Genomic DNA, 16015 nt, shown 5'->3' on the forward strand with positions numbered 1-16015 from the left:
TATATTTGTGAAAGATTTCATTTCTAATTACTCAGGCAGAATGGTAACTTATTTCAAGTGATTCTATAATGCCGGAGAAACTGAGGCAAGATAGAGATTAGAGAATATTTAATAATTTATTTAAAGGGAGAGATTTACTGGGACCAAATGGATCCATGGTTTGGTCCCAGGACTGAATGAGACTATTGTCTCCAAAAATCCAGCAAACAATGTGAGTTTTCAATGACCTATATACACATGGCTCAGAGTCGGGGGGGGGGGGGGGGGGGGGGGGGGGGGGGGGGGGGGGGCGGAGGGGAGGGGCTGGGGGAGGGGCAGAGTTAGGGTTCTGAGAGCTGTAACAGGACTCTGACAGGGTGGGGTGAGCCACCGGAAATGGGGGGAGGCATATTGATAAGATGGTATCTGACATAGCTTGGGATGGGAGAGGCATTCTGATATTTTAAAACATAAGATCTTTTATCCTTGTCAAATATTCTGATAAAGAGGGAGAGGAGCTTTTGCAGGACTGAGCTTAGAGCTGATAATTATAAACTGAAGTAGAGAAACTGAGTCAGGACTGGGTCAGGATAATTAGGAAAACTGAGTCAGGACAATAAAAGAGAACTGTGGCATAACAATTCAAGTAGTCATAAAGCATGAGTGAGTGATAATTTTTCAGAGCTTAAATGAAGTTTAATACCAGAAGTAAATAATAAAAATTTTAGTTATTGAAAAGATGATTCCTTTCTTTTACCTTTTTCTTCTTCTTTCTCATTCCAAGAAAGAAACTGAATAAATTCCTTAAAGAGAAATTTCTATCCTTATAAGCAAACTAAAACTGAAAATTGTATGTATGTTACTGAACACATAGAATCAAAGGGACATGAAAATTATTTTCTCCTTTTCCTGCTGCATCTAGATGCTGCTGAGAGCAAACAATTATTTTATGCCTCTTTCCTAAACAACTAATATTGAGTCTTGAAAAAATTATAAATTGAGTAAGTACCAAGATAGAATCCAAACGCCTCCAAAGAGCAGAAAAATTATTCCTCAGTATAACTTCTTTGTCTGTCTTTTCTATGTTCATTAATTAGCTCCTTGCCTTCTTGACTTGGCACAAGTGTGTTAATGGAGACTGGCCTAGTCCTGATGGGACATGACTTGATTTAAGCTTCAGATGTTTAATTTTCTTCTCCAGTTAAAAAATACTATGAAATTATTTTTATCTTTTCAGTACTATTGCCAATACCACTAAATGATGAACAATTAGTAACTGAAAAAAATGGCAGTGCTAGCATAGGTTTTGTTCAACAAAATAGAAAAGTTATTGAAGTTGAAAGAAACAGCAGTTACTTAATTTAAAATATAAGTAATTGTCAAATTCAGATTTGTCTTGCATATGATTTCTGAAAAGCAAAAAATAATTGCTTTGTGTCATAGAATGTGGAACATATTAAATGTAACAAAACTTGTGACTTTGAAATATTTATTGGTTTCAATTATCCTATGATTGTCCATTTTTAAATTATCTTTTAGTTTTATTCTATTTTCAAAAATTTTACCTAGGTCTAAGAAGGTATTGTTTTTTTTGCTTTAATTTGTAAAGAAATGGCATTTTAACATTTCTTTTATTTTTAACCATTATGAATTTAGCTGCAGAATTGTGTTTGAACAAAATTGGCTTTGTCTACCAATCTCATCTTAATTCACTGATAAAAGATATCTTAGAACTTTTGACTTCCAACTAAATGTGACAGGATGAGTTCAAAGACAGAAATTCTGCATGTATCCTCACCAAATCTGCTTTATTACATAGAAGTCTTCTTGGTCACTATCAACAGGCACTTAACTTTGGGTTGGGCCATGATTTAAAAAGTAGCCTAATTGTACGCAATTCTTATAGAATTCTAAAGTCATCATTTCTCATAAACGAAACCTATTTGTACCAGAACCAAGACGAATGAGTATTTCATAATTGAAAACTGTCTCTTTTTAGTCATAAAGAAAATAAGACCATTGATAATGCTCTTTTCCCTTTTTTTAGATATTCAGTTACTGTTGGACTGATTTTTCTGATTTTGGGGGGCTCCTTTCCCTTTTTCTCCTTGGTTAAATCCTGGAAAATTGTAATCAATGTATTATGTATTTGGTGACATTCACAGTGGTGTATGGCAGGATTTGGTAGCCTATTATTAATGGACAAGCTGGGGGGCCAATGTTCAATAATAATAATATGTGAAATTCATATTAGAAACCAACTGTTAAAATAGAGATATTTATGAGACTATCGTCTCACAAATAAGCAACATTTCAACTGAAATGGTAGTGAAAATTTATGTTAAGGTTTATGTTAAAGTTGAAGGTTTTTATTAATATAATAAACGTACAAGTGTTTGAGTTTTCTCAGCATATGTATTTCATATGATTTATGAATTGTTAAAATGTTAAATTTTTTCATTTGCCATCTTTTCAGATCTAAAGAATTTTAAAAATTATTTAGTGACCAAATTGTACAGAATTTTGAGTAAAGGATTTGAGTCAGTTAGATAATTTTTTTTGACTCCAGAGTGTTTTCAATACATCTTAAAGCAGATTAGAAAATATGTTAAAATTTTTAGGATTTCTAAATTCAAAATACATCTTTGCAACAATTAAAGATGGTATTATTTAGGGAAATGTACCCTTGGATTTTAAAAATCTTGACCTTTTTGTGCATTTTTTAACTTTTAATTTTGAATATGGCATGCAGATTGCACACTTGGCACAGATTGAAGATGATGAAGCTGCAAAGGTTATTTCTTGGCACTTGGCAAGTGACATGGACTGCGTAGTCACTCTAACCACTGATGCTGCTCGTAGAATCTTTGATGAAACTCAAGGTCGTCAACAGGTGTTGCCACTTGATTCTATTTATAAGAAGACTCTTCCAGATTGGAACAGGTTAGAAAAATGTGAACCAAACATTTTGGGGATTTTTAAGTATTTTTCTAAGCTTTTTTTCTTTTTTGGATAAAAATAATTTAAATTGGGGACAGTTTTTTAAAAAAGTATATAAAATAACTTAAAGAATAATAAATCACCTAAATCATTGTAAATTTTATTTTCGTATTTATTAAGTACCATTAATAAGTGCTTCATAGCTACACTGCCTTTCTTATCATTGCTAATGTTAATAATATAGTGACACTGATCACATTTGAAATTTAATATGTAAGGATTTTCACATATATACCAAATAATGTGCACATAGAAAAATGAGAGAGCAGATTCACAGTATTTACTGAACATAAATTTTTGATATTCCATCTATAGAGATAACCCATTAATGTAAGGTTGTACATAAAAACTTCTTAAACTGATTTATGATCTTATATGGAGTGTAACTGAATATGGAGATTACTAATTACTAATTAGTAATGGGAATTACTAAATTACTAATGGGGATTGTGATTTGTTGTCAGTAAATATTTGATCTGTATACCTGTTTTACATACCTATAAACACCCAGGGTTGCATAATAATTTCAAGAGTGAAAAGGAATCACGAGTAGATAAAGTTTAAGTAGTCCTGTTGAAGATGATAGTATATTTAGAAGGAATAAGTATGTTTCTCTTTTCCCGTTTCTTTTCTTTTTTGTATTTTTCAGGTAGAGGAGGAAAACAATTTATATAGTAGAGTGGCTGAACTAGACCAAACTGGAAAGAATTTCAGGCTATATTAGAGACAGAGCCCTCAGAACTTATTGATACTTTTTACTTAATAATAATTCATTCCTCTTCTTTTTTTTTTTTTCCCCTTCTTCCTTACAATCTGGCTTCTGACCTTATCAATAAACTGAAACCTTCTCTCTCTAAAGTTTTTAATGATCTTTAAAAAAAATTTTATTGATGTCTTTTGGGTTTACTTGACCTTAATTTTTTTCCACCTGAGGCAGTTGGGGTGAAGTGACTTTCTCAGGGCCACATAGCTAGGAAGTGTTAAGTATCTGAGACCAGATTTGAACTTGGGTCCTCCTGACTTCAGGGCTGGTGCTCTATTTACTGTGCCACCTAAGTACCCTAACCTTAAATTTTTTAATAAAAAGTTTCCCCACCCAAAGAATTATCCCTTATAACAAAAAGAAAAACTCAATATCAACAGCCTTTATATTTTCTTTACTCATAATTTTCCATCTTGATGTATTTTCTCATTTCTTCCCTGGGATCACACTTGATAATTATAGTTACATATCTTTGAGATTTAGTTATTTTTAGTATTGAGCTTTCCATTTGCTTTACTGTCACAGATTATATTTTCCTGGTTCTGCTTACTTCAATTTTGCCATTTGTTATGGATGTTCTTGTCTTAACTCTTAACCCTTGACCTCACAATGTCTCTTTATGTCTATGCCTTTCTCTTTAACTAAACCACAACTACTTAAAAATGTGATCACCTTTTTCCTCCACTCTTATAATGGTCTTGTCTACTTGTCCTCAAATCTGTTTCCTCTGTAATCCCATGTTCCACATCTGAAGCAGAGAGCTGACATGTACTTTCCTGATCCATAACTTTGTCCTTTTTGCCTCAAGAATCTCTTACTGTTTTTTCTCACCATCCTCTATCTCCTCATCAGCCTAACTTTCTAGCCTTACATTATTCCTTTCTAGTCTCTGTGTTCCAGAGAGAATCATAGAGAAATTGACGTTTGTGTTCCTTATGTATGAACTCCCAACTCTCTTCTGGAGACTCTTATATAGATTATATCCCCCCCCATCCCTGGAATAACCTCTATCTTAGAATAACTAATTCCTTAGAATTAGCTTATCTTCCACTTCTTCCATAAATTCTCTTCCCTCTCTTCTTCACACACAGTTTTACCTACATTCTTCACCAAATTATTATTCCTCTCCATACATTCTTATATTTATTTTTTGCCTAGTTAGTATGTATTTACATCTGATCCTTTGAAGGCAATAACCTTAAAAAAATCCCCTCCTCCATGCAAAAATTTCTTTCCCTATTCTAAATCTGGTAAAAAAAAAAAAAAAAAAAAAAAAAAAGAACAAAAACAGAACAGAAACATATACTTGCTGATTATTATTATCTGAGTCTCTAAAATGACCTAATTAATTAACCATTAATCTGGGCCTCTTTAACTGCTATAAAAAAAATCCATTCTTTTAAGTCCTGTCAAGTGCTACGTTTAGATGAGAAAATGATCCTTGCTTCTTAAAAGTCTGTAGTCCAGTATAATTATAAATCATATTTAGAGATAGACATAATGTATGGTAAATATGTCAAAAATGTGCATACTCATTGCTTTTTTTAAAAGGTAGATTATTACTGGAGATAAATTTCACATTTTTCCCCCTGTGATTGTTCAATTGCTCCAGAAACCTCTATTTTAAATAGAACAGGTTTTCTTAAGTTTTTTCTATTTGTGATCCCTTTTGATATGAGAAATTTGTATGTGATCCTGGCAATAGAGATATATAAAATAGATATACAAACCAAACATTTACTAGTAATAAGTTATAATTTTGTGACACCTCCTCTTTCCCCCCCAGTTTCAGTTACAAGACCCCATAAGGGGTCACAAACCACAATCCATGAAGTTTTCATAAAGTGCCCAGACCAGCCATGCCCACTACTTTATTTCTCTCTGGACTTAGTTATAGTTTCTGGGGCTTCCTTTCTTCCCTATACTTTTTCCACTTTTTTTTTCCCCTTTCATCATTAGAGTAAGCTCATTGAGGACAAGGAATATGTGTATTTTTGTTATATTCCTAATGCTTAGAACAGTCCTTTGCCCATAGTAATCATTTAAGAAATACTTGTTGACTTATTCTTCCTTTCTGTTGTGATGTATTTCTATTTTTTATACACTAAATAAATATATTTCTCCTTTTACTGTCCTTTTTTCCTTCCTTTCAAAGTCCTCAGAACCAGATTAAACCACTGTTTTTCTTGTTTAAATCTGTATGCCCTTTGAAAAAGTTGCTGAAGTTTCCAAAATATATAGCGAATTGACTTAAATTTATAAGAAATCAAGCCATTCTCCAATTGATAAAAATGGTCAAAGGATATGAACAATTTTCAGATAAAGAAATTGAAACTATTTCTAGTGATATGAAAAGGTGTTCCAAATCACTATTGATCAGAGAAATGCAAATTAAGACACCTCTGAGATAGCACTACACACCTGTCAGATTGACTAATATGACAGGAAAAGATAGTGACAAATGTTGGACAGGATGTGGGAAGGCTGGGACATTGATACATTGTTGGTGGAATTGTGAATACATCCAGCCATTCTGGAGAGCAGTTTGGAACTATGCCCAAAGAGTTATCAAACTGTGCACACTCTTTGACCCAGCTGTGTCACTACTGAGTTTATATCCCAAAGAGATGTTGAAGAAAGGAAAGGAACCCATATATGAAAAAATGTTTGTGGCAGCCCATTTTGTAGTTGCTAGAAACTGGAAATTGAATGGATGCCCGTCAATTGGAGAATGGCTGAAGAAATTGTGGTATATGAATGTTATGAAATATTATTGTCCTATAAGAAACCATCAGGAAGATGATTTCAGAGAGGCCTGGAGAAACTTACATGAACTGATGTTGAGTGAAATGAGCAGAACCAGGAGATCATTATAACAAGAGACTATACGATGATCAATTCTGATGGACATAGGCCCTCTTCAACAGTGAATTGATTCAAACCCATTCCAATTGTCCAGTAATAAAGAGAGCCATTTACATCCAGAGAGAGGACTACGGGAACTGGGTGTGGACCACAACATAGCATTTTCATACTTTCTGTTATTTGCTTGCATTTTTGTTTTTCTTCTCAGCTTATTTTTGCCTTTTTTCTAAATCCGATTTTTCTTTTGCAACAAGATAACTGTATAAATATGTATACATATATTGTATTTGACATATACTTTAACATATTTAACATTTATTGGACTACCTACCATCTAGGGGAGGGAGTGGGGGGGAAAGAGGGGAAAATTTGGAACAAAAGGTTTTGTAAGGATTATTGTTGAAAAAAATTACCCATGCATATGTTTTGTAAATAAAGATAGAATTTAAAAAAAATTTTTTTTTAAATAAAGAAAAAGTTGCTAAGGGTCACTTGTTTCTTCTCCTATTAGAAAGTGAGAGCCTTTCACTAGCATACAACTCTATAAATTGGCTCAAATAATTTTACTTTTCTAAATTTCTCTTTAGTCTTGTGTTTACATTTCAAAGTTGTTACTTAGCTCTGGCCTTTTCTTTGGTAATGCTTGAAAATCCTCTCTTCTGTTTTATTCCCAGTAGAACTATATTCAACTATGGCAGGTTAAGTTAGTCTTAGTTATAAGCTGTTTGCATTGTTGTTTTCTAAAGTCTTCTCTTCATGTGAGAAACTGCCAAGTCTTGTGTGATTCTGGCTGTGGTACTTGGGAAACCCTCACCCTGCCCCTTTTTAACCTCAGATTCTTTCAGTTTTTTTTCTTTTATGGAGAAGATCTAGACTTTGGACATGGCATTTGAAGAGATGGCTGGTGAATTATTTCTATTTTGCATTTTGCCCTCTAATTTTTATAGACCTGAGTAGTTAGTTTTCATTTGTGATTTCTTATATTTTTTTTTGTTTGTTTTGTTGGGGAGGGGGACGAGAGTATTTTTCCTCTTTTCTTCTAAGTATTCATGTAGTCCTTGTGAGAAATCCATTTGATTCTTTATTGTTTTTATATTACTCTCTTGATTTAGAACAGTCCTTTGTAATCACTTAATAAATACTTGTTGACTTATTCTTCCTTTCTGTTGTGATGTATTCCTATTTTCAGATATTTTTGGAACTATTATAATTCTTTATAATGGTGTATGTACTTTTGAATTTGCTTATTTCTTCATTTTTGGAGGGGAGGGAAGGTAATCCTCTTTGCTTCACTTGAGTTTTTAAATTGACTTTTCTCTTTGAGTTTAACCCCTCTAATTCTTTGAAGCTCATATCACTGCTTTTCAGGTCTTCTCTAGTGTCTTAGAATAAAGTCTCAACATCCCAGGACTTCAGAACCTTTGGACCAGTGCTATTCTGCTTTGAGCACTATTATGTTCTGACTGGTTGCTGCTTCTTCTGAGCTATTCCAAGGGCCCCCATGAATTTCTAACCACCCTGGGACTTTCTTGGGGGAGATTTTCTGTCCCCATATTACCAAACCTTTCACTTTAAAAGTGTCTGACCAGTCTCTGGTTATCTTAGAATATCTTTGGCTTTTTAACCTGAGAATAGACTTGGCTAGCAGCACCCTTTTTTCCTGTTGCCTATATTCCTCTGGTTGGTTTTTAGTATATTTGGGGGGCAGAGGGAGTCATAGTAGTTCGTCATTTCATTTCTTGATCTGTGATTTTTTCCTCCCTGCATTAGTTACATGGGATCTGCTTTCATTCAGACAGCTATGTTTCCAAATTCTGCTTTAAATGTTATGTTTGAGGTGTTAGAAGAATATTCAGAGGTGAATTATCTTGGGAGCGACAGTTTAAAATTACATCTAGACCCCAGAAAAGTCAAGGTTGGAGAGAATGATTTGTGAATTTTATTTATATAGAATTTTGATAATAAAGCTCTGAAAGTGAATTTAATTAGCAGAATTGATGTGAGAAAAAAGAATATTTAAGGCCAAAGATATGAAGTATAAAAAAAGTATCCCGTAAAGGAGGGAGAATATGGATATTTGTCTTTGTATCCCATAGTGTCTCAGAATATAGAAGACTCTTAAAAATTATTAGAATTAATCTAGTATAAGGTTTGGGAACATCTTCCTCCTGTCCCCCAGCATATACACTCAGCTTGTTTCCTCAGCTTTTTGAGAAGTTTTTGACTCTTAATAGTCTTATGTTGGGATCTAGTGTCTTTAAAAAAGTATTTATGAACAAGTTGCACATGTGGCCCATTCTTCATTAATTTTTTTCTGTAACTTCTGAAAATGAGATGCAGATAAAACAAGCATTTTTCTAATATGGATATTTGTAATTCTCAGTGCTGCTGCTTAGTTTGGGAGACTACTTTAACCTTTTCTAAGGATTCAGATTTTTCAGAGTTAAATTATGTGTAAATATTAGAGAATTAATTATGTGGACAAAATTATATACACTAGCTTTTCACTGTATTTTTCGAAATAATGATGAGAGAAACTTAACTTTAATATGTTGTTTTTCAACCAGGCCTCTTCCTCATTTACGAAATGGAAAAAATTATTTCAGACCCATTGGTAATCCAGTATTTGCAAGAGATTTGTTAACATTTCCAGACAATTCAGAGCATTGTCAAACAGGTAAAGAATATTATTTAAATAGGGGTAAAGGCAGAAATTATCTATTTGGTAAATGTACCAAATAATGGAATCAGATCATGATTAGCAGTACTATGCCAATTCATACTAATTATTAATTTTCAGCAAGTTAACTTATCTATGGAAGGCTATTATTGTTGCTAATTCTACTTGTCATTCTTAGTCTAAGAGAAAAGTATTTAATGTAATTGTAAAAATTAGCATGTTCTCTTAAAATATTTTTTATTTGTTTTTTATTTTAATACATTAATGTGAAGAGTTCTCATTCGAAATCAGATTTTCTTTAATTTTTTTGTTGTAGTTTTTGGGATGCTATTAGGAGATACCATCATATTGGACAATTTGGATGCTGCCAACCATTATAGAAAAGAGGTATGTTTATTTTAATTTTTAATTTTCTCCTCGTGTTACATTTTAAAGAAATTGATTTTACAGCTCATATGCAGAAAAACAGATGCATTCTCCATCATATAAGATAGTTATGGGATAATCGATTCTATTAGCAATTTGAAAGAAAATAACACACACAAAAAAAATTGGGACACATTCAAAATATCTGAAATGTCAGTATACTTTGAATGTCTGGTTTGGCATTATGCCTTGCTTACACTTAGAAATATTGTAATCTAAATATCATAATCTTGTATATATTGGGAGAGACTTAAATTTTTATCATTTGACCTTGATTTCAAGTATCAAAGGCAACTAACCAGGGCTATCTTGTTTTCCTGAAATTAAAGCTCACTCTTCTAATGATTTTGAATTATCCTAAATTATTTTATATGATGGAAGTGGTTTGATTAACCCACTATGTATGAGTATGTATACCATGTCTAAACATAAATTTGTCACATGTGGGTTATACCATGTACAGTTAAATTTCTCTTATCAGTATATCAGTTGCCTTACGGGGTCTTTAAAAGGGTTCATTCTTTACAGAATTAAACTATATCTATAGATCCACTGTATTTTAAACTAAATTTAAATATAAATAACTCATTATCTTTCCCCAAACTTTATCTTCTTCCTAATTTCCTCATTTAGAAGGATAGTACCATCCTCCCAGTAACACTAGACTTAACAGTGAAGAGGTCAATTTTGAATTCTCACTCTAAGCCACCTTACTCAATGGGTTTCAAATCCTGTCATTTCTACCTTTGTATGATTACCTTTCTATCTCTTGTACAGCCTTCTTTCCTCCTTAGGTGGTATCAGCATGTTAGCACAGGCTTGTATCACCTTCTGCTTACACATTTGTAATATCCTTTACTTCATATCTCTGTCTTCTGCAATCCATCTTCCCTCACTGGTCAAATTGATCTTCCTAAGCATAGGTCTGCCTATGTTGCTTAGTCAGTAAACTCCAATGGCTTCTTAATACCTCCAAGATAGATCTAATATAAAATCCTCTGTTGGCTTTCAAAGTTCTTTATTGTGTTGCCCTTTCCTATCTATCTTGTCTTCTCCATATCTTGCTTCCTTTCACATATTTGGATTCCTAGATACTGTCCTCCTTGCTATTTCTTTTATAAGACACTTTATACTCTTTTTACAAGACACTCCATATCCTGCCTTTGTGCTTTTTACATCATAATTAAAATTATCTTCCCTCCTCATATCTGTCTCCTGGCTTTCCTGGCATCTTTCATGTACAGGAAACCCTTAACTTGTCTTCCTTTTGTTAGCTCTTTCATTCCAAGATTATCTCCAAATCTATTTATATATATATTTGTTTTCATGTTGTCTTCCTTACTAAATTGAGAGCAAGGACTATTTTTTGCCTTCTTTTGCATTTTCAACATTTGGTATAGAATCAGACATATAGTAGATATTGAATAGATAAATGCATGTGGATTTGACTTTGTGTTTTTACATTTTATGAGTTTGCTTTTTTTTTTTTAATTAATTAATTTATTTAATAGCCTTTTATTTACAGATTATATGTATGGGTAACTTTACAGCATTAACAATTGCCAAACCTCTTGTTCCAATTTTTCACCTCTTACCCCCCACCCCCTCCCCCAGATGGCAGGATGACCAGTAGATGTTAAGTAAATTAAAATATAAATTAGATACACAATAAGTATACATGACCAAAACGTTATTTTGCTGTACAAAAAGAATCAGACTCTGAAATATTGTACAATTAGCTTGTGAAGGAAATCAAAAATGCATATGGACATAAATATAGGGATTGGGAATTCAGTGTAATGGTTTTTAGTCATCTCCCAGAGTTCTTTCTCTGCGCGTAGCTGGTTCAGTTCATTACTGCTCCATTGGAAATGATTTGGTTGATCTCATTGCTGAGGATGGCCAGGTCCATCAGAACTGGTCATCATATAGTATTGTTGTTGAAGTATATAATGATCTCCTGGTCCTGCTCATTTCACTCAGCATCAGTTCGTGTAAGTCTCTCCAGGCCTTTCTGAAATCATCCTGTTGGTCATTTCTTACAGAACAATAATATCCCATAATATTCATATACCACAATTTATTCAGCCATTCTCCAAATGATGGGCATCCACTCATTTTCCAGTTTCTAGCCACTACAAAAAGGGCTGCCACAAACATTCATGCACATACAGGTCCCTTTCCCTCCTTTAAGATCTCTTTGGGATATAAGCCCAGTAGTAACACTGCTGGATCAAAGGGTATGCATAGTTTAATAACTTTTTGAGCATAGTTCCAAACTACTCTCCAGAATGGTTGGATTCGTTCACAACTCCACCCTGTTGGTCATTTCTTACAGAACAATAATATCCCATAATATTCATATACCACAATTTATTCAGCCATTCTCCAAATGATGGGCATCCACTCATTTTCCAGTTTCTAGCCACTACAAAGAGGGCTGCCACAAACATTCGTGCACATACAGGTCCCTTTCCCTCCTTTAAGATCTCTTTGGGATATAAGCCTAGTAGTAACATTGCTGGATCAAAGGGTATGCACAGTTTGATAACTTTTTGAGCATAGTTCCAAACTGCTCTATGAGTTTGCTTTTAAAGTGTGTGTGTGTGTGTGTGTGTGTGTGTGTGTGTGTGTGTGTAATTATAAAAATCTGCCATCTTCTTGAAAGAAAAAAAAAACTTCCCCCACAAAATTTGGAGGTTAATTATTTACCTTTCAAAGATTTTCTTAGTATGGGCATATAGGTTTAGATAAACTAGTAGATTATTGCTGCTGAACTTGTCTCTTCTGGCTACTATCCTGTGTATCTCACTCTTTTCACTGTCCTCAATAACCCAATTTATTGACATTTTTTCCGTCATTAGTCTTTTCTTTGTAGTCTTTGGACCTATCTCCTTAAATTTTTTTTCCTCCCAATTTCTATGTTGCTTTTAAGAACCAGATTTCCTTCCTACTTCTTTGACCAGTCCTTCACTAGCTTTCTCTCTTTCCCTCCCCCCCACCCCCGTGTGTTTTTTTCCTTTAACAATATCTTCTGCTTCCAGAGCCTCCACTCTTAATTTTGTGCATGTGACTCCCGAGTTTGTATTTAACTCCTCCATTTTTGTTGACCCTTGGTTTAACATTTGCAGTTGCCTTCTAGATGTTCCCACTTGGTTTATGTTACCTATAATTCTTAACCAAGTTTTGTATCCTTGACCAAATGCAGGTTTTCCTCTTAAAATTCTGACCTTTTTAAAGTACCAAGTAGTTCTTCTTTGCCTCTTTTTCCATATCTTATAATTTGCAAAGTCCTATCTACTCTTCTTTCACAATGAATTCCAAGCATGTAACTTTCTATACTCATTCGCACTGTCTTAGTGTAGATTTGTACATTTTACTTCTACTAATTTTTATTAATTGTTTATATGACTACTGAAATAATTGTTTTTATCATTTCTGCCATTTACCCTCCCAAAGAAATGGCAGATGAGTCACTATCTAGGATATTTTAAAAATCATTAAGAATGGTACTTCCATACCAGAGCAAATTATGTCCCAATTTTCAACCATGGAAAGAGAACAGAATCAAAAACTAGAGGCTTGTGAAGTTGAGATCCGTTTCTGGGAAAAGTCAAGATTAAGTCATTCTTGAGATGGATAGTGAACTTCTAGCAGTGACTGCAAAGATTCAACATAGTTTTATTAAGTATTCCTCATATTAGCCTAATATTAATTCCTTTCTGAATGGGGTTACTAAATCTGTAGAACAAGGGAATTCGTTAGTTATAGTTGTCTAAGTTTTGACAAAGCATTAAACTATTTCATACTGTTCTTTTGAAAAGATATTGGATAGTTAGATAAATTTGATGGTGATTAGAATGAATGAACTGAGTGTCATTGATGGTTCAGTGACACCTTGGGAAGAGGTCAAGAAATCTATAACTTCTGCTTTTGTATCTTATCTTTTCTGGGTTGTTTTTTTTTTTTTTTTTTAATGTTTTATGGTTTGCAAAGCATTTTATAATAACTTCACTTCTAGCAGTGACTGCAAAGATTCAACATAGTTTTATTAAGTATTCCTCATATTAGCCTAATATTAATTCCTTTCTGAATGGAGTTACTAAATCTGTAGAACAAGGGAATTCGTTAGTAATAGTTGTCTAAGTTTTGGCAAAGCATTAAACTATTTCAAACTGTTCTTTTGAAAAGATATTGGATAGTTAGATAAATTTGATGGTGATTAGAATGAATAAACTGAGTGTCATTAATGATTCAGTGACACCTTGGCAAGAGGTCAAGAAATCTATAACTTCTGCTTTTGTATCTTATCTCTTCTGTTTTCTTTTTGTTGTTGTTGTTGTTGTTTTTTAAATGCTTTATGGTTTGCAAAGCATTTTATAATAACTTCATTTGATTCTCACAAAAGCCCTAGGACCTATTTAGATGCTATTATTATTTCCACATCAAAATGAGGAAATTTAACAAGGATTAAATGACTTTTTTCCAGAGTCATACAGTAATGGTCTAAAGTCACATTTAAACTCGGGTCTTCCTGACTCCAGGCCCATTGTTTTGTCCATTCTCCTACTTTGGTGAGGTTCTGTATCTTAGTTTTATGTATATCACCTCAGCATACAATAGAGGAATTTAATCAATAGTTTTTTCTTTCTCTTTATAATTTACTGATATTATTGTTTACTTATAATAGGTTGTTAAAATCACCCATTGTCCTACTTTGCTAACAAGAGAAGGTGATCGAATTCGAAGTAATGGAAAATTTGGAGGCCTACAAAATAAAGCTCCTCCAATGGACAAACTTCGAGGGATGGTATTTGGTGCCCCACTGCCAAGACTCTGTCAGACCTTGGGTACACAAATAGGTAAGTCTTTTAGCTATTTTAATTATCTGTTTAAGTATACAGAGAGCCTAAATGTTGAATTTGGTGTAAGATTCTAACAGAACAAATGACGTACTTTTACCCCACTTTTAGCTAACTGTGAGTTATATCAGATATTATCATCCTCTGTTTTTAGTTTTGAGTACTAGCAGGCATCTTTTTCTTCCATCCTGCTGCTACCCTTATACTTTATTGAAATGTTGTCTCTGGTATATCTCTTGCTTTTTTGTTTATCACACTCTCTTTGCCAAATAATAAAATAAACATATTTACTCCATAGTCACTTATTGAATTATTCAGAATATAGCTAGGAACAAGAAGGAAAGAAAGGAAAAAAAACAAATCAAATTGCTGACAGTCATGCCTCAAATTTTCTCCCTTCTAGTCTCTACCTTTTCTTCCAAGAAGCCCAACTTTTTTGTAAGAAGGCCTTTCCCATCTCTCTCTACTCCCTTGCACGTCTGAGGTTTTCCTTTCATATTGCCTCTCATATAATGTGTGTGTGTGTGTGTGTGTGTGTGTGTGTGTGTGTCCATAAGTGTTTTATTAAGCATTTCTTCTGGGATAGGCACTGTACTAAGTAATGAGCATTCAAAACGAAGCAAAAGACCACTCCTGCCTTCAATGAGCTCACAGTCTAATAAGGGAAACAAGAAGCAAACAATTAATGTATAAACAAGCTAAACACAGGATGAATAAGATAAAATTAAAGTACTAAAATTGAAAGATTGTTAAAGGCCTTGTTAAAGACGATGGAATTTTCATTGGGACTTAAGGAGAATATTCTAGGCGTGAGGTACAGCTAAAGAGAATGCCCAGAGCTGAGAAATGGAATATCTTATTCACACAATAGTTAGAAAGTCAGTGTCACTTTATTGAAGAGAACATGTTGGGGAGATAGATTGAAGAAGGCTAGAAATGTAGAAGAGAGCTAGTTAATAAAAATGCTTTGAACTTCAAGCTGAGGATTTTGTATTTGTTTTGAAGCAAATGGAGCCACTGAAGTTTGAGTAGGGTTTAAAATGGGGAACTGTGTTTTAGGAAAATCACTTTAGTTACTGAATGACAGATGAATTTAAGTGGAGAAAGACTTTAGGCAGGCCAACCCCCACCAAACTCTTGCAGTAATCCAAACATGAAGTATTGAGGGCCTGCACCAAAGTGGTGGTAGTGTTAGAGGAGATGCTGCAAGGACAAAATAACAATTAGATATTTATGTATACAGCTTTGTCCTTCTTTCTGTCTATCTCTTCTATGTACATAGTTGTTTGCATGTTGTTTCCACCACTAGAATATGAGTCTGTTGAGGGCTGGGACTATTGCCTTCTTTTGTATCCCCAGTGCTAAGCACAGGGTCTCTTACATCATAAACAATAAACACTTGTTGATTTCACTTGATAAATTCCATACATTAAATGTTCA

The 16015-nt window shown here is 33.5% G+C and overlaps 1 protein-coding gene across 8 annotated transcripts in view; it reads left to right on the forward strand.

Annotated features, from left to right (window-relative positions):
- The window catches only part of SMCHD1 (structural maintenance of chromosomes flexible hinge domain containing 1), a 222882-nt gene that overhangs the window by 122266 nt on the left and 84601 nt on the right, over positions 1-16015 (forward strand). For all 8 annotated transcript variants that reach the window (XR_004230979.1, XM_031946579.1, XM_031946585.1 and 5 more), the window contains exons 42-45: positions 2732-2922; positions 9175-9284; positions 9604-9674; positions 14404-14575. Coding sequence is in view for 7 of the 8 variants with exons in the window: in XM_031946579.1 (XP_031802439.1) it covers positions 2732-2922; positions 9175-9284; positions 9604-9674; positions 14404-14575 (544 nt within the window). In the remaining variant the exon portion in view is untranslated. The remainder of the gene's footprint in view (positions 1-2731; positions 2923-9174; positions 9285-9603; positions 9675-14403; positions 14576-16015) is intronic.

Source organism: Sarcophilus harrisii, chromosome 1 (assembly GCF_902635505.1).
Source record: "Sarcophilus harrisii chromosome 1, mSarHar1.11, whole genome shotgun sequence".
NCBI lineage: Eukaryota > Metazoa > Chordata > Mammalia > Dasyuromorphia > Dasyuridae > Sarcophilus > Sarcophilus harrisii.